The following is a 19366-nucleotide window of genomic DNA, read 5'->3' as shown; positions in this document are numbered from 1 at the left end:
GTAAACATTTCATTAGTAGGGGGTAGCAGAGTAGGGGGTAGCAGAGAGGGAGGGGGGGTGCAAAGTGAATGAATAAATTTATTAATTAAGGAACAGTTAGATCTATTTTCATCTGTGGCTCAATGGAGAATTATTATGGAAAACTGAAATCAATAGAAATTATAATTTTTGATTAAATCAGTTTCCGGGGTTTTGGTTCCACCTGTCATTTCTCCGGGTCCCCCTGTCCATAGGGAGACATCAATATCCTGCATTGTAACCTGATACATGGAGCTCACGTGTCCCCAGATTTAACATTGATCACGCTCGTCTTGAAACCAGTTTTTGAAAGCCAGGAGAAGCCTTGAAATATCCTTTGCGTTTACCGTTCAGCGCTCGGCCCCCTAGCTTGTCTTGGCCGTAGAATTCGGGTCCTCCTGCAGCCAGCTCCCCAGAAGATTATATTCATTCCTAAATAGATTTAAACGATTTTTTTCTTCAGAAAAATGGGCTTACGTGAAAAAATTACATTTTCTAGGTGAAAAAAGCAGATGTCGTGAGATGTAGTAAAATGTCGGAGCGGCGTCTAAACTGATTTCCTATCCATAGGACTGGGATGATCTCTATTTAGTTTATGTTAATCTCCAGGATATGGAGAAATATCTTGCAATGTACTCTGGTCTGTACATCCGACAGTGTGGAAACATATGTTAGGATTATTAAGTCTCCGGGTTGACAGATTTATCTCCCCCCCCCCTCAACCCCCCTAGCTCAGGGTATACTATACAACAAGGAGAACCTATTCAGGGTATACTATACAACAAGGAGAACCTATTCAGGGTATACTATACAACAAGGAGAACCTACTCAGGGTATACTATACAACACGAAGAACCTACTCAGGGTATACTATACAATAAGGGGAACCTACTCAGGATATACTATACAATAAGGGGAACCTACTCAGGGTATACTACACAACAAGGAGAACCTACTCAGGGTATACTATACAACACGAAGAACCTACTCAGGGTATACTATACAATAAGGGGAACCTACTCAGGGTATACTATACAACACGGAGAACCTACTCAGGGTATACTTTACAACAAGGAGAACCTACTCATGGTATACTTTACAACAAGGAGAACCTACTCAGGGTATACTATATAACACGAAGAACCTACTCAGGGTATACTATACAATAAGGGGAACCTACTCAGGGTATACTATACAAGAAGGGGAACCTACTCAGCGTATACTATACAATAAGGGGAACCTACTCAGGGTATACTATACAACACGAAGAACCTACTCAGGGTATACTATACAATAAGGGTAACCTACTCAGGGTATACTATATAACAAGGAAAACCTACTCAGGGTATACTACACAACAAGGAGAACCTACTCAGGGTATACTATACAACACGGAGAACCTACTCAGGGTATACTATACAATAAGGGGAACCTACTCAGGGTATACTTTACAACAAGGAGAACCTACTAAAGGCATACTGTACTATACAACATAGCGAACCTTCTCTGGGTATACTATACAACAAGGAGAACCTTCTCAGGGTATACTTTACAACACGGAGAACCTACTCAGGGTATACTTTACAACAAGGAGAACCTTCTCTAGGTATAGTTTAAAACAAGGAGAACCTTCTCTGGGTGTACTATTCAACTAGGAGAACCTTCTCTGGGTATACTATTCAACTAGGAGAACCTACTCAAGGTTTACTTTATAACAAGGAGAACTTACTTAGGGTATAGTTTACAACAAGGAGAATGTGCTCAGAGTATAGTTTTTAATAAGGAGAAACAAATGCTGATACTTAGCATATACATGAAGACGTCTGGTACGTTTCCAGCACTCGACTCCAATGTGTATATCAAAAAGAAACATAAACTAGCTTTGTTTTAGTAAATAACACCAATACAAAATTAATCTAAAAAGCTTGATTAACTTTGAGTTGAATTTTCATACTTTTCTTGAATTCAAATATTTTTAGATCAAAGTTAAAACTGTTTAATATGTATTATCAAAAGTTTTCCTCTAAGGTTTATTGAACATTATTAAAAGTTTTTTTTACACTAACCTATATATGTTTATTTAACAAAGATTAAGAAAATGTGGTTAAAATATATTAAATCTGACATTTTTTATCTAAACTGAACAGGGACCCCCCCCCCCCATCCTCACGCGTAGTTTTGCTGGAAATTCTTAGCTTGAATATCAAGCCTAATTTTCTTCAATTTTGTTAAATGCATTTTATGCTTGCTAGTGCGCAGTAAAGAACCAAATGTGCACTTGTTGTCTCAGGAGCGTTTCTAAGTAAAATTTTCCTATTTTTTCATATAAATAAAACATTTTTAAATTAAATTTACACATTCCTATGTCTACCTCAACCCTCCCCCCGCCCCCCCATTTTTTGACGCATTTCTACCCCCCTGACAAGTGTGTGTGTGCACATGTCCTAGTTTATCTCTGATATTATTAATTTATATTATTGTAAATATTTACCCCGAGCACTCCCTCATTCAGCACACTCGACTCTGTAAACATTTCATTTTTACGACATAAATTTATTCAACAAAATACTAACCCTCTCTTCTTACAGGGCCTGTAAACGTTCCTGTAAGTGACCCTCCATGCAAAGATAGCCATGCCCGATTTACAACAGTACCCTTAAAACCTTCAATTGGTAAAAAATGTGGAAGATAACGTGGTTTTTCTCCCTTGAAAAGTGTTTATTTCTGAGAATTTCTCCATTGTTTCTTATTAGGTAGAAATGCACAAGCCAATTTTGCAGAGAAACCACCAAGTGAAAATAAATAGTTTAAATAAACATGCTTATCTAATTCATACTTGATCAGACAAAGCTTTTCAGGGTTCCGGTGTAAATCGGGACTCCTATCTTTCCATACAGAGTTGCATTAGAAATCGGGTTAATCTTAAACTGTTAAAAAAACTTCATTTTTGGCGTGACGACGCTTGGTTTAAGAAACGTTTGATAGCTTTCACGTTTTTAAAATCGTAAAAGTGATTCTTGTGTTTTTTTCCCTAAGCTTTAGAACAAAAATACGTCTTGCTAACCTATAAAGAATTTAGCTTTTTCCTCCGGGTTATCTTGTAATACAATCCGTAACATTCAAAATATTCTTAACCAGGCAAATCTATTTCTTTCATCAAAGTTCTTCAAAGTCTATGTAAGATGATAATTATACGTGGTTTAGCTTGATTTGAATTTGAATCGATTAGCAAATTGATTATAAAATTTATTCAAATAAATTATTGAATAAAAAATTATTTATAGGATTTTTTTTCAAATTGGCTTTAACTAAGGTATAAATACATTATTGTAAGTAACAAACATACACACATCCATGCAACATACATATTTTAACGCTCTGGTTTAGATATAAACATGATACTACGAGTAACATATTTAAGTTTGCCTGAAGAATGTACGTTCTCTTGATATGATAAGGACGGGGTTCAAGTTTCTCTCTTGTCTATAAATTGCAACACGAGAAGATTATTTTCGTGATATCAGTGATATCAGTAAGGCGCCGATAGTGCATTGATATATTGAGAAATATGTTGTTTCTTCAAAATTTTTTTTGGATAATTTAAATTTTGATAAGAGGGGAAGAAAGTGAAAAATGTAAGGAAGGCTAAAAGGATTAAATACAGAATTAGGAATAAGACTTGATTTCAGGAGAAAAAGGGCTAATACCAAAGAGTTTAAGGAGAAAATAAAAAAATAGCGTTTAATTTTCGGAGAAAAATAAAGAATAGCATTGAGTTTCAGGAGAAAAAAAGAAAAGGGTTGAGTTTAAAGAGAAAAATGAAGAATAGGGTTGAGTTTAAGGAGAAAACGAAGAATAGGATTGCGTTACAGGAGAAAAATAAAGAAAAGCATTGAGTTTAAAGGGTTGAGTTACAGGAGAAAAATAAAGAAATAGGTTGAGAATAGGTAGAAAAATGAAGAATTCATTGAGTCTGAAGAATAGGGTTGAGTTTAAGGAGAAAAATAAAGAATAGGATTGAGTTTAATGGGTTGAGTTACAGGAGAAAAATAAAGAAAAAGGTTGAATATAGGTAGAAAAATAAAGAATTCATTGAGTTTAAAGAGAAAAATGAAGAATAGGGTTGAGTTTATCGAGAAAAATCAAGAATAGGGTTGAGTTAGAGGAGAAAATGAAGAATAAAGATTGAGTTTAAAGAGAAAAATGAAGAATAGGGTTGAGTTTAAGGAGAAAATGAAGAATAGGGTTGGGTTTAAGGAGAAAATGAAGAATAGGGTTGATTAAGGGGAGAAAAATAAAGATTAGGGTTGAGTTTAAGGAGAAAAAAAACAAAAGGGTTGAATTACAGGAGAAAAATAAAGAATAGGATTGAGTTTAAGGAGAAAAATAAAATAGGGTTGAGTGTAAGGAGAAAAATAAAGAAAAAGTTTGAGTTTAAAGAGAAAAATAAAGTTGAGTTAAAGGGGAAAATATAGAATAGGGTTGAGTTTAAGGAGAAATACGAAGAATAGGGTTGAGTTATAGGAGAAAAAGAAAAGGATTTAGTTTAAAGAGAAAAATAAAGAAAAAGGTTGAGTTTAAGGAGAAAATGAAGAATAGGGTTGAGTTTAAGGAGAAAAATGAAGAATAAGGTTGAGTTTACGGGATTGAATTTTAAGAGAAAAATAAAAAATAAAAAAATTTGAGTGAGCCGTGATTAACTGAAGATATAAAGGAGAAAATTTTATGTTAAATTCGGAATAATTAGAAAGTTGATTAGAAAACAAATTTAAAGGGACTGTAAACGTTATTTCAAGAGACCCTCAATTAAAAATTGTGGCATTTCCGATTGACAATGGTACCCTTTAAACCTTTATCCGAGGAATAATAAGGAAAATATCGCCGTATATCTGTTTTAAAAATGATAAATTCTGCTTATTTTCTTCAATGTTTCTGCAGCAGATAACTGCAAGTCACTTTGGTAGAAAAATGATAATTTTTAAGCTCAGTATTTAACGATATCTCGTTCTTTACTTGATTAGAGAAGTCTTTTAAGGATAATGTTACTAATCGGACAGGCCACTCTATAAATGGAACTAGGAACACTTGATATACGTCTACAGTCCGTTTAAACTCTACAAAATTCAAGAAATCTTCAACTCCGGGCAACCGTGAAACTAAATCCGGGAATTCTCTGGTTCCGGAGTAAAGCGACCGGAAACAGACACACGAACTGACGAACAGAACTAAAGGAGCGTGTACAAAAATACAATAGTGTTATAATTGAGGTTGATTAAACTATTGGTGTCCCCCTCACTCTATATTCTGAATTCTCCTTTCAATGGTAGGAATTTCAAAAATGTGACTTGACCCTCTGTATCTATCTATCCCTCGGGTCTAATGTCAGCTTGTTTACAGTGATTACCTGTTTTCAATTTATCCTGAAAGAACGGGGAATGTGAGTGTATGAAAACACATATATCTCGACATCTCATCTATCTATTTAATCTCTGTATCTAGTTCATCTAGTTCTATAGATTAGTTAATTGTATCTTCTATTTAATCTCTGTATCTCAAATGATGTTTGCGACAAAAACCGTGGAATGTTATGTCGGGATCGGAGAAAATTTGGAATTCAACTTCTGGTTCAAAAACCAAGGAATGCTTGATCTGCAAGCGAAGCCGAGAATTCGTTGAAAAAGTTGTATTTAGTTGTGTAATCGGAGATACCTATTTACATTCTGCCGGCACATGGTAAATGTATGTGGATTGTGGAAACATAATACTTGCTTCCTTCATCCTTCAAAATACTAACTGGGATGGGGGGGGGGGGGAAGGATTTCCCCACAATTATTCAGATAAAGGTTTAAAGGGACTGTGAGCGAAATTTAAAGTGACCCTCCATGGAAAGATGGCAATGCCCGATTTACAACGGTCTCCTTGAAACTTTATTCGAATCAAAAATGTGGAAGATACTGTCATTTTCTGACTCGAAAAGTGTTTATTTCTGTGAGTTTCTCCAATGTTTCTTATAAACAATTCGCAGAGAAATCGCAAATGAAAATAAACAGTTTGAAAAACAAAAAAACATTTATACCTAATTCATACTTGATCAGACAAAGCTTTCAAGGGTACCATTGTACATCGGGCGTTGACATCTTTGCATGGAGAGGTTCTTAAACCTTTAAAATGTTTAATTAGTATAGAGGGAGGGGGGCCACAATTATAGGTTTATGAAGAACAGCAATAACTTCTTAAAACTAGAAGAAGATTATTTCTCCGGGATGAATTGAAACCATGAGTAAAGGTTGTAAATCAAGCTTCCGGAGAGAAATTAGATCAAACCAAACCTCACTCAGGGTCATAGAGTAAACACATAGACAGACATCATCCTACATATCCAAAGAACCATTGAGTAAACACATAGACAGACATTATCTATACACATTCACAGAACCATAGATTAAACACATATTTATGACATCACCATAAACATCCACAAAACTATAGCTTAAACACATAGACATCTTCCTACACTTCCACAGAATAATAGATTAAACACATAGACAGACATCATCCTACATATCCTCAGAACCATTGAATAAACACATAGACAGACATCATCCTCCATAACCTCATATTGGCGTGAATTGTGATAATATGCTTACTGCTTGAATACTGCATAGTGCATAGGTTTGAGTAGAATTTAAAAGATATTGAAAATTAGCTTAACTAGGTATGGATAGTTGAACTACTAAATCCAAATAATTCTCGGCAACACCAAGTTCAACTACTTCTTAATAATCATTAATTTCAACCTAAGATCTGTTTAATAATTTTTCTTTGGTCCTGATAGTCACAAACCCAAACTACGAGGTATCAAGCAGTATGACCCCAGGCAAATGCATTGGGGTACGTGTGTCGGACATGTGCCGGAAGGGGGGGAGGGAGTTGTTGGGTAAGGAGGAGAGGGGGGAAGGCACGCTCCCCCTCTCTAAGATTGGGCGTTATCTTACCGGGAGTCTATGGTAGGGGATATTATGAGGAAATTGAAAAGATAGATAGAAAGATAGACGGAAAGATGGATAGATAGATAGATAGATAGATATACGGAAAGATGGATAGATAGATAGAATACAAGTTAAAGATGAGATATATGACATGTACGAAATAATATGGAAGTGAAAGAAACATATCCTGTTATAATATGTATATTATATAGCTGCGATGTGTATATATATATTTATGTATGTATGTATGTGCAATGTGCAATCTCAGTGAGCCCTAGATATGCGTCCAAAACGTGCGTCTTATTATTTGTGCATTCTCATTAATGATAAAAATGATGCAAGGTAATACAAAATTTAATTTAATAAAAACTAAGGAAAAAGAAAATGCATGTGTTGTAAGGAGAAAAATAAAGTTATAAATACCAAGAAGAAAAAGAGAGAGAAACACGAGGTCTAGAGTAATGTATTGCTACTGGTAATCTCAACGCTAGTTTACAGTCCTGCCCCTAATTGACACCTCTCCTAATCTAGTGTATATGCCGACAGGAGAAGAAAAACCTTGAAATTAAACCCTTTTCAGGCCAAGCCGTTAGCTCCCCCCAACCCATCCTAGGCATATGCCTTACTTGGAACCGTTTTAAGGTCTATTGTCCAAATTAACTATCTCAGAATATCAGCGGCAGCAAAAAGAAACTTTGAAAAAAATAAATAATTAAGACTGGATTAAGAAAATCGTAGAGTAAGGGAGGCCTGGAGAAGACCGGATAAGAACCTGAGAAGAAAGAGTTTGAAAAAATGATATTAAGTTATTTTACATTAAAGGGGTATTAATTTGTTTGAAAATACATTCTCCCCTCTTTCAAAATATTTACCCCCCCCCCCTGTATTATTGTGGAAAATAAACAATTTTTTGGGGTAAAAAGTATTTAAAAGGAGGAAAAACTGTCCAATAGATTTCCAATTTTTGATCCCCAAACATGGAGTTCCAAAGGATCAGTAATATCCAGGAAGAACCATGGAACCATTAAGGGTTTGCTATAAGGATTCTACGGACGGATTAAGAAGGATCATGGTTGACACTGTGTAGATTAGGTAGGAAAAAAGAACGGATTAAGAAGGATCAGGGTTAGATGTTAAGTAGAATAGAGTAAGTAACAATGACGGATTCAGAAGGATTAGGGTTAGATACTGAGTAGACTAGAATATGTACCAATGACGTATTGAGAAGGATTAGGGTTAGGTACTGAGTAGATTAGACTTATTACCAAGGACGGATTTAGAAGGATCAGGGTTAGATACTGAGTAGACTAAAATAAGAATCAAGGATGGATTGAGAAAGATCAGGGTTAGATACTAAGTAGAGAAGAATAATAATCAAGGACGGATTAAGAAGAATCAGGGTTAGATACAGAGTAGAGTAGAATAAGAACCAAGGACGGATTGAGAAGGATCAGGTTTAGATACAGAGTAGAGTAGAATACGAACCAAGGACGGATTGAGAAGGATCAGGTTTAGATACAGTGTAGAGAACCAAGGACGGATTGAGAAGGATCAGGTTTAGATACAGAGTAGAGTAGAATACGAACCAAGGACGGATTGAGAAGGATCAGGTTTAGATACAGTGTAGAGTAGAATAAGAATCAAGGACGGATTCAGAAGGATCTGGGTTAGATACAGAGTAGAGTAGAATAAGAAACAAGGACGGATTAAGATTTGAGAATAATCAGTTTTAGATACTGAGTAGAGAAGAATAAAAAACAAGGACGGATTCAGAAGAATCAGGGTTGATGCGGAGTAGAACCAAGGACGGATTAAAAAGGATCAGGGTTAGAAACTCAGAATGGATGTAAGTAAGTTAAAATTGTGAAATCCAATTTATCCAAAGAGATATAAAATTGAAGATCTGTTTAGGGATAAGGATAGAAGGTGATATCATATCCGTACTAACAAACCTCACGTGTTCTAGTACTAAAGCTTTTTCAAGGCATATTAGGGACCGGATAACGAAGCTCCCGGTTTCCCCTTCTTCCCCCCCCCCCCCAACCCACTGCATTGTCTGGCACCTGGTGCTGTAGTAGCAGATGTACGCCGGCTGTCAAGAGAAGTTGCAACTTCTAGACCCAAAATACAACTGATACTAAAAATAATCTTTTTATTAAACCATAATTATAATTAATTTTAATATTTTTTAATTCACTATAAATTTGGCTCCAATTTGTTTAGTAAAATTGTACCAAAAAGTTTTTTTTGTCTGGAAAGGAGAAAAAAATCATTCTTTGTGGACAGAGATAAAAAAGTAAAATAAATTTCGCTTAGGATAAAAAAGCACTTTTTACAGATAAACATGAATATGGGTTAGAATTGTAAGGTTTAGAATGAGAGTTGCAACATCCCGTACCGCGGAGTAAGCCGGACGGATCGGAGAGAGCGCAGCTGTTAAACTCTCTAAGGTTTAGTTCGCTCCGCGACATCAACCATGAAAGTTCTAAAGAAAATTAAAGCTAGAATCGGCCTCAGCCATAAGCAAGGGTTAATTTGTCCTCCAGGACAACCTCTAGAGTTCCATCCTATACATGGAGATAATGTTCAGCTTACACAAGGAAACACTATTGCTGCTAGGTAACAATTTTCTCTTTATAATATTTTTGTCGGACAAAATCTTTGTTAAGATTTTTTCTTTTTTAAAAACTTTTTGTTCTATTTTCTCTCTTTTCTCTTCAAAGGTTTGGTGTGTGCTCGTCTGTACAAAGACTATTGTCTCCAATCTTGGATTAATTAAACCAAGGATGGAAACATGTTGTAGAGCGGAGTAATGTCTCGCTCTGCTGCTTTAAGTTACGCCTGGATACAACCGTAAATTGCGGTCATACATTAAACCTGAAACCGGGAGTCATTTAACAAGTTTTTAATATTTTTTATTTTCAGAGTTGAGAGTTTTTGCAAAGCAGTCGTCTTCACTCACAGACCTGTTAGAATCAACGAGAAGGTCTTCATCCGGTTTGTTGAGAAGTCGGAGAGTTGGTCCGGATCCATCCGGTTCGGGTTCTCCGCTGTAGATCCGCGGCAGCTGAGCGGAAATTTGCCAAAATACGCCTGCCCAGACCTGACGAATAAACCCGGGTTCTGGGCCAAGGCTTTGGCGGAGAAATTTGCGGAGAAAGATTCAGTGATGTACTACTACGTGACAAGTAGTGGAGATGTAGTGTTTGGTGTAAACGGAGAGGATAAAGGAGTGTTTTTCTCCGGAGTTGATACCCGGAGACAGCTGTGGGGACTAGTTGATGTATACGGAAACAGTAATGTGATTGAGTTAGTTGACCCCAGGAGAAGTTTGAATAACATGCTCTCAAACCAGGCTCCCAAATCTCCGGCTCCACAACGGATCCAGGCTCCAAGGATCCCTGAGCCTAGGCTCCGTAGATCTGAATCCTGTGGTAGGATCCCCAACTATGTTGAGAGTAGTTACTATGGCTCTAAGAGGCTAGCTCGTGCTGCCTTCCATAGAGGTTGTGTGGGTCAAAACGTGAGCTTGAACCAGACTGCTTCTATTGCTACCAGGACGGATACTGAGTTCTGCAATGGTTACGTTTTCCTTGATTCTCCTCTCCAACCTGGAGAGAGTTTAGTGATCAGGGTTCTAGAAACGGAAAGCACTTACATTGGGAGCTTGGCGTTTGGTTTAACCGGAGCTGATCCCAGAAACCTCACCTCCAGTTCTCTGCCAGAGGACTCAGAACTTCTCCTTCAGCGACCAGAGTACTGGGTTCTTTCCAAAGATGTTCTGGCCAACCCCCACTCGGGAGATGAGATCTGTTTTACTCTGGGTCTGGACGGAGCTGTACTTTGTTCCATCAACAACGGTCCTGATAGGGTTATCTTTCACTCAGATATCTCAATACCAACCCGACCCTTCATTGATATCTACGGAGTTGCACAGAGGATCCAGCTGCTTGGAGTAGCACCTGCATCTCATCCAACTAGTCACACCCCAACCATCCGGAGATCCGTCCGACCATCCAAAGCCTCCCCTAGACCTAAATCCTGCTCCCCCCAGTCCCTCCCCTCCCTGGATATATCCCAGGACTCCGGTATGGTTCAGAACGAATGTGTGATTTGTTACGAGTCTGATGTTGATTGTGTTCTTTACTCCTGTGGACACATGTGCATGTGCTTCTCCTGTGCAGTTCAACAGTTTAATAGTTCCGGAGAATGCCCCCTGTGTAGAGCCACAATCAGAGACGTGATTCGAACCTACAGAGCCTAGATCTAAACCATGATCTGAGAGACAAGTCAGAGCTTGAACCCGGAGTAAAGATGAACTCCGAACCTAGACAACACACGAGATTACACGCTGAATACCAAAGAATTTGCATATTGTCAAATATAGTCACATATATAATACTCTTGCTTAGATATACTAAATAATAAAAACTGAAATCTATAACTTTTCCGACTCTTATTATTCTTTCCCATGGGTTAGGTTTAAAACCGTGAGAATTGTTTGGACAAAGACAGGAAGTTGGAGAAGAATGAAGGGTAGGTTCGGAGTTCGACTCCGGGTTTAGGATATAGTAGGGTTGACCAGGACGGGTTGTGCGGGGGTGGATAATACATATCGTTCTCATAAATATTGGTTGTAAATGTCAGATAGAGGAAGGAAACGTACTAATGGTTTTATCTGAAATAAACAACATAGTTTCTCCAGGTATATGTCAGGGTTTAAGAACCGGAGAAGAGATAAAACCTGAATCAAGGTTCCAAGAAGCTGCTCAGACCGACCATATTTTATCAAGGGGCAAATTAGGGGTGGTTGCCCTTATAGCTAGTAGTTTTCAATACCTATTATTAGATACTATTCATAGTAACGNAATAATTAAAAACATGGTTCTACAATAAGCGCGGGTACCGTCAGATGAATTATGATCCTTGGCTATTCTTAGATTTAAACTGCGGCACCTTTATAATTGTTCTTCTTTATCATCAACACCCAGTATTTTGTAGGATCAGATCCTTTAAAATAAAAGAGAGTTATTTTCAGATTTAAAACGATGTTTCATTATTAAATGCTAGATAGGAAAAAAATGTTTGAAGAAAGAGGATTATAGAATTCAAAGACATTTTTGCATTTTTATTGTAATTTAGCAATGATAATTTAAACTTTAAAAGTATTTTAATGACATACAGTGTACAGTGTACATGTTCTACGTTATCGCATTTTAATTATGAAAAAAATCAAATATCTTTAAGCTTAAAATTGAAACTTCTACGGTTTAAATGTTAGAAATAATGTTAGAAACTTTAAAAGGATAGAAATAATTGTTCTAAAACTGGAATTCTGATTGAAAACTAAAGTTTTCATTTTATTTTACCCTTTCTTGAGATTTGTATCTTTTAACATAAAAAAGATGATTGTATAAGACTATTTTACATAAAATTATTACTTTAGCCCCCCCTTTCTAAAGTCGACACGTGTAACTGAACAATAAAACAATAATGTTTTATTAAGTTTTAAATATCAGTAATATTCAAATAAAGTTGTATAGAGCAAGGAAAGAAATCATGATATTTATATTACCATTGTATAATGTTCAAAAATAAAGTATATGATGCTACAATGGTCAAAGTCATTAAAACTCTGACAGTAATATATTTAAATTATGTAAAAGACCCTTCAGATAAAATTTTTATGTAAAATGTCCTTATTGTGGTTGTTTTTCATGATCGATCACATTCCAAGATTTTTTTAAATTCATTTTTTTTGACACTTCCTATGTTAGATAAAGTACACAAACTTATTTAAGATCTGTGACAGGCTGTTTAATAAACACATGGAAAAGAAATGAATACAGTTAGAAATTACAGGGTGTCCAGTTGGTTCCTTTGAATGACAGGGCGAATCAAAAAATAGGTTTACAACTTATCAGCCTTTCAAAATGTTTATGAAATCATGGAAAGTCGTGCCACATTTTATAGTGGGACACCCTGTATATTCAAGTAACACAGATCAAATTTATGCATTAACATATATCTATATAGAGACTAGTTATAAAGTACAAATAGCTGAAATTATATAGCAGACATTTAACAATAATATTAAAACAAACTCAAGGCCTCAAGATTGGGGCCAATGCTTTGCTCCGTGGGCAAAGTACAGGATTAATCAAAATAGTATTCAGAGACAACTCATCATCTAAGCTACAGCTTTTTATATTTAAAAAAACCTTATCAATATCCTTAGTTGGGATTAAATAGGTATTTCAAATCTAAACAACTTTGAGAAATATTTTTTTCTGTAAAATCAAATTTTCCATTTTGAAATGATTCTTATTTATAAAAACTTTTTATTTTTCAAAAATCTAGATTTTTCAGAATTCTTTAATCTGATGTCTCCAACATCAGATTTCAAAGACATAAGGATTAGAAAATTAGAGTTTGAGCACAGTATTCAGAACCTTTAATTTTGTTGTACATGAAGAGTTCTCTAGTGGTAGGTTGCGTGATTTCTACTCAGAATATTTTAAATGTTAAAGGGAATGTAAAGGAAAAATTAAAGGGGGTATAGGTTGAAACCTGCGAATATCAGGTTTTGAACGATACCTATAAGACATCTATCTGATGTTCCTGTCTAGAGAAATTGACATAAAACTGCGGCAAAATTATACCAAAAGGGCATATGCCAGATTTTGTATAAAAGTTGTAGTATTAAATAGATCATATTCAACAATTTCGCAACCAATCTGAAAACGACTTACAAAAGTTTTGTCTGTTCAAGTTTGAATTAGATATCAATGTTTAGGATTTTGTAAACGGATCATTTTCAATTGTGGTTTCTCTACAAAAATGTTGCGCATTTCTACTGCAGGAAAACATATAGGACTCATCAGAATTAAAAAACTAGACAAACGACAATATCTTCCACATTATTGATCAGATCAATGTTTAAATGGTACCGTTGTGAATCGGACATTGCATGGAGGGTCACTTGAAATTTTGTTAACAATGGATGGATACATTTCTTAAGTTATATATAGATTACTTTGGTATAGTTTTTATTATATCTTAAAAATAACGTTTTTTTATTCATTTAAACTTTATTTATATAGTTCTTTGCACACATATTCTTTAAGATTTTGAAAACTTTTCTTTTCAATTTTTCCCTAAAACTTGAAAGATATTTTTTTAATCTTTAAAATAAGTTTCTATGAAATATTTAAAGAAAAAATTTGTTTTGTTTTTCATGGAATGTTTTTAAGATTTTGGTACATTATTTAAGTTTGTATACAGTGATAGGCGATTTTATCAATACAATGAAGACGACTTTCGATTTCAATTTTGATTTATATCAAGCTGTTACACATCAACATCAAAGTCAAGAGAAGCTGTCAATCAAAAAAAAACGTCTCTTGATTACTTGTAAACTTGTATTTCGAAAACAGCTTGTTAACAATCAAAACTTAAATAAATAAGTCGTCTTCATTGTATTGATATTATCGCCTACCACTGTACGTTAGGACGTCATAGTTTCTTTATCTTAGGATCCTAAGGATTTTGAGCATTTTTTAGTAAATTTTTTGCCTTAAACTTCAAAATGAGAAATTTTATAAAACTATTGGATTGAACTAGTTCTATAACCTTCTCTACCATCTAAAATACAATACAAGGAAGTTAGGAGACAATATACCTTGTTTTACTTCGGCTAGGAGAAAATATACCTTGTTTTACTTCGACCAGGAGACAATATACCTTGTTTTACTTCGGCTAAGAGACAATATAGCTTGTTTTACTTCGGCCAGGAGACAATATACCTTGTTTTACTTCGGCTAAGAGACTATATACTTTGTTTTACTTTGGCTAGGAGACAATATACCTTGTTTTAATTCGGCTAGGAGACAATATACCTTGTTTTACTTCGGCTAGGAGACAATATACCTTGTTTTACTTCGGCTAGCAGACAATACACCTGTTTTACTTCGGCTAAGAGACAATATACCTTGTTTTACTCCGGCTAGGGGACAATATACCTTGTTTTACTTCGACTAGGAGACAATATACCTTGTTTTACTTCGGCTAGGAGACAATATAACTTTTTTTACTTCGGCTAGGAGACAATATACCTTGTTTTACTTCGACCAGGAGACAATATACCTTGTTTTACTTCGGCTAGGAGACAATATACCTTGTTTTACTTCGGCCAGGAGACAATATACCTTGTTTTACTTCGGCTAAGAGACAATATACCTTGTTTTACTTTGGCTAGGAGACAATATACTTTGTTTTACTTCGGCTAGGAGACAATATACCTTGTTGTTGGTATTGGTAAAATTTATTTAAAATCAAAATCAATTCATACATTCAAAGCGCCAATAGTCAAGAGAGGAGGAGATGTAGCAATAATATGAACCTGTTTTTTACAAGCAGCTAGATTTTAAAAAATTAATGTGTACTTGATTATGGAATGGAAAGTAAATATTTACTGGATAACAATTAATATTTGAAAAAACATGTGATCGACTAAAATTTAAGACAGACGCGGCATTTTGTCGCTATTATAAGAATTAATGATGAGATTAAGATATTGATGGTTTAGGATTTCTCCGAGTGTATTTAGTTACATTGGTGGGAGAAAATGTCCTGGAGAAATCTTTAATCTTCTCACGACTTTATAGTTCCTGGTTCTAAACAGTCCTCCCCACCCCCCGCGACCCCCTCCCCCCCCCTTTATTAGTTAATCTCTTCCTGAACCTGTCCTAAACACTTTCACGGACACGCCCCCATTTTACAAATAGAACAAACCGCCCCACAATGACACGCCCACTTTTTCCCAACTCGACTGTCGACATAGCTTCAAACTAAAAAGGGTACATGCCCTCACCCTCTAAACTTCTATCTGAGTTAAAAATCACTTTTCAGATAGAAACCCGAGGATATCTCCATCATTTTTGCTCATACAAAAGCCTAATGAATATCGGCTGTAAATCAGGTAACTTTTAAGTTTTGCAAACCTTCTGAACTTTAAATAAGTTTCTTAATTTCTGAACATGATTGGACATCTCTCCATCCCCTGCTCTGGATACTCGGGAGCCTGTACTATATTGATACTCGGAGTAAGGATCGGGTTGAGCTGTACTATATTGATACCCGGAGTAAGGATCGGGTTGAGCTGTACTATATTGATACTCGGAGTAAGGATCGGTTGAGCTGTACTATATTGATACTCGGAGTAAGGATCGGGTTGAGCTGTACTATATTGATACTCGGAGTAAGGATCAGGTGGAGCTTGTAGGATATTGATACCCGGAGTAAGGATCGGGTTGAGCTGCACTATATTGATACCCGGAGTAAGAATCGGGTTAAGCCTGTACTATATTAATACCCTAAGTAAGGATCAGGTTGAGCTGTACTATATTGAAACCCTGAGTAAAGATCGGGTTAAGAATGTACTATATTGATACCCTGAATAAGGATCGGGTTGAGCTGTACTATATTAATACCCGGAGTAAGTATCAGGTGGAGCTGTACAATATTGATAACTTGAGTAAGGATTGGGTTGAGCTGTACAATATCGAAACCCTGAGTAAGAATCGGGTTAATCCTGTACTATATTAAAACCCTGAGTAAGAATCGGGTTGAGGTTTACTATATTGATACCCGGAGTAAAGATCAGGTTGAGCTTATTCTACATTGATACCCGGAGTAAGGATCAGGTTGAGAGTGTACCATATTGATACCCAAAGTAAGAATCGGGTAAAGCCAATATTATATTAAAACCCTGATTAAGAATTGTGTTGAGGTTTACTATATTGATACCCGGAGTAATGATCAGGTTGAGCCTGTTCTACATTGATAATACCCAGAGTAAGAATCAGGTTCAGGATCCTGTATTATATTGATACCAGGAGTAAGGATCGGGTTGAGGTTTATCAATGGTTTGATTTATCCGGTTGTTTATCCAGGAAACCTTTCATTTAGCACCGCAATATCAAATCATCCAATTTAATTTCGATAAATAGTGAATCCAATTCACGTTTCCGGACCAGGAGCTAGGTATGGAGGGGGTACAAGCCGTGCCCCCCCTCAGATTGGGTCAAGGGGGGGGTTAGGATATGATTTTACTGATGAATCGATCATTTATTCAAAATGAATCGGAAATTTTACAAATGAATAAATCAGCTGAATAGTTACTTGCTCAATTCACAATGATACCCTAGCTTTAAACCTTAATTAGAATAACAAAAAGTAAGATTTATTTTTTCTTGAAAACAAAAAGAGATAAATTTTGTAAATATTCTTCCTTATCTTCACTGTATAAAAGCGAAACTCCAATTAGAAATGATAAATTTTCTGAGGATATAAACAAAGATATCTTCATCATTTTTGCTAAAACAATTTGGATGAATATTTTAAGAATAAATGAATTGAATTTGATGAATAATTCAAAAATGGATTTAGACTATATATCTAAATAAAGAAATGTTTGCAGAAATAAGAAAGAAAAAACTAAAAAGAATTAAAAAAAGAATGAATTATGCAATTGAATGAATAATTGAATACTTGCAGAGAAAGAATTTGTAACTATCTATTCACTGTATTCTTCATTCTTTAAACTTGAGCAATACTATTTCTGTATTTACTTAGGTTGAATTTAATAGAAACATGATTACGGTATTGTGCTCATTTCCGTTTTCTCCCCCCCCCTCTCCGCCCTCTCCCCCTCCCTCTCCCATTCAAAGAGCAACACAAACAGTTTGTTGAATTTTTAGCTCAAAAGAATGAACTTTGGCTTAAATCTGTTTCGGGTTCCGCTAGTTTGTTACGTTTCTCTGGGTCTTCAATCTTCAAGGATCGATCACGGTAGTTTAAGATATTTTGTTTTTCCTTGTTATAATAGTTTATTTCTTTTGGTTTTTGTGTATTTTCTTCTCTTGGTTCAAATGGTTCTTCAGTTTCTTTTATTTTATCCTAGTTCTTCTAGTTAACCTGATTCTCCTGGTTCTCCTAGTTCTCCTGATTCTCCTGATTTTCCTAGTTCTCCTGGTTCTCCTGGTTCTCCTAGTTCTCCTGGTCCTCCTAGTTCTTCTGATTCTCCTAGTTCTCCTGATTCTCCTGATTCTCCTAGTTCTCCTGGTTCTCCTGGTTCTCCTGGTTCTCTTGGTTCTCCTGGTTCTCCTGGTTCTCCTAGTTCTTCTGGTTCTCCTGGTTATACTAGTTCTCATTGTTCTCCTGGTTCTCCTGGTTCTCCTAATTCTCCTGGTTCTACTAGTCTTCCAGGTTCTCCTGATTCTCCTGGTTCTTCAGGTTTTCCTGTTTCTTATAGTTCTCCTAATTCTCCTGGTTCTTCTGGTTCTCCTGGTTCTCCCTCCTGGTTTTCCTAGTTCTCCTGGTTCTCCTGGTTCTCCTAGCTCTCCTGCTTCTTCTGCTTCTTCTGGTTCTCCTGGTTCTCCTAGTTTTCCTTGTTCTCCTGGTTATCCAGGTTCTCCTGGTCTTCTGGTTCTTCTGGTTCTCCTAGTTTTCCAAGTTCTCCTGATTCTCCTGGTTCTTCAGGTTTTTCTGTTTCTTCTAGTTCTCCTGATTCTCCTGATTCTACTGGTTCTCCTGGTTCTCCCTCCTGGTTTTTCTAGTTCTCCTGGTTCTCCTGGTTCTCCTAGTTCTCCTGCTTATTCTGGTTCTTCTGGTTCTCCTAGTTCTCCTGGTTCTCCTTGTTCTCCTGGTTCTCCTACTGGTTCTCCTGGTCTTCTGGTTCTTCTGGTTCTTCTGGTTCTCCTGGTTCTCCAGGTTCTTCTGGCTTGGTAAGATATCCTGGGAACCTGAGTCAGGTGACCGCTAGCTGATGGTAAAGAAACCATCTGGTCTACAGATGTCAGTAGAGGGGGTGGGGGTGTGGGAGAGGGGGTCAGCTNCCTCGGATACTGGGGGGAAGGTCAGCTGCTGCAATATGGTTTGGGTAAATGGTTTATAGAGAACGGTTTATATAACAATATTACACCTTGGTGTTATAAGTATAATAGATCCATAACTATAGAGAAGGGATAGACCATATAAAATAACAAAACACTGGGCTTTTAACTTCTTTTCTACTTTTAATGTTTAAAGATGTCAAAATTTCTAAAATCTATAAGAGACACGTCTTTAACACATTTACCTTTAAGAAAAAAATCTCGGGCACTGTGCAGCGTTTTGGGCCCTTTTTAACAAATGTCAAAATTGTTTGCGTTCTAACAGTTTACCCTTATGTATAAAATTTTGCACATAAATTGTTAACAAACGATTTAGTTTTTCCACTTAGCTTAACGAAACATAACGTTAAAAAAGCAATTGATAAGACTAAAATTTTGAAATATGTGAAATCAAACCTTAAAATT

At 36.0% G+C, this 19366-nt stretch overlaps 1 protein-coding gene across 1 annotated transcript; it reads left to right on the top strand.

Annotated features, from left to right (window-relative positions):
- Window positions 1-9402: 9402 nt before the first annotated feature.
- On the top strand, window positions 9403-11451 carry LOC111695688 (protein neuralized). Its single transcript, XM_023465092.1, has 2 exons — window positions 9403-9626; window positions 9933-11451. The coding sequence occupies exons 1-2, from the start codon at window positions 9484-9486 to the stop codon at window positions 11269-11271; spliced, it is 1482 nt and encodes a 493-aa protein (XP_023320860.1). The 5' UTR covers window positions 9403-9483; the 3' UTR covers window positions 11272-11451.
- The last annotated feature ends 7915 nt before the right edge of the window (window positions 11452-19366 follow it).

This window comes from Eurytemora carolleeae, unplaced genomic scaffold (genome assembly GCF_000591075.1).
Source record: "Eurytemora carolleeae unplaced genomic scaffold, Eaff_2.0 scaffold166, whole genome shotgun sequence".
In the NCBI taxonomy this organism is placed as follows: Eukaryota; Metazoa; Arthropoda; class Copepoda; order Calanoida; family Temoridae; genus Eurytemora; species Eurytemora carolleeae.
Note: the sequence above shows the minus strand (reverse complement) of the source record. Positions and strands in the feature narration are given on the sequence as shown.

Excerpts from the sequence above, each read along its gene's own strand:
- LOC111695688 (XM_023465092.1), top strand. The coding sequence starts at position 9,484 with ATGAAAGTTCTAAAGAAAATTAAAGCTAGAATCGGCCTCAGCCATAAG. Across the intron at positions 9,627-9,932 it reads GGAAACACTATTGCTGCTAG|AGTTGAGAGTTTTTGCAAAG; the intron begins GTAACAATTTTC and ends TTTTATTTTCAG.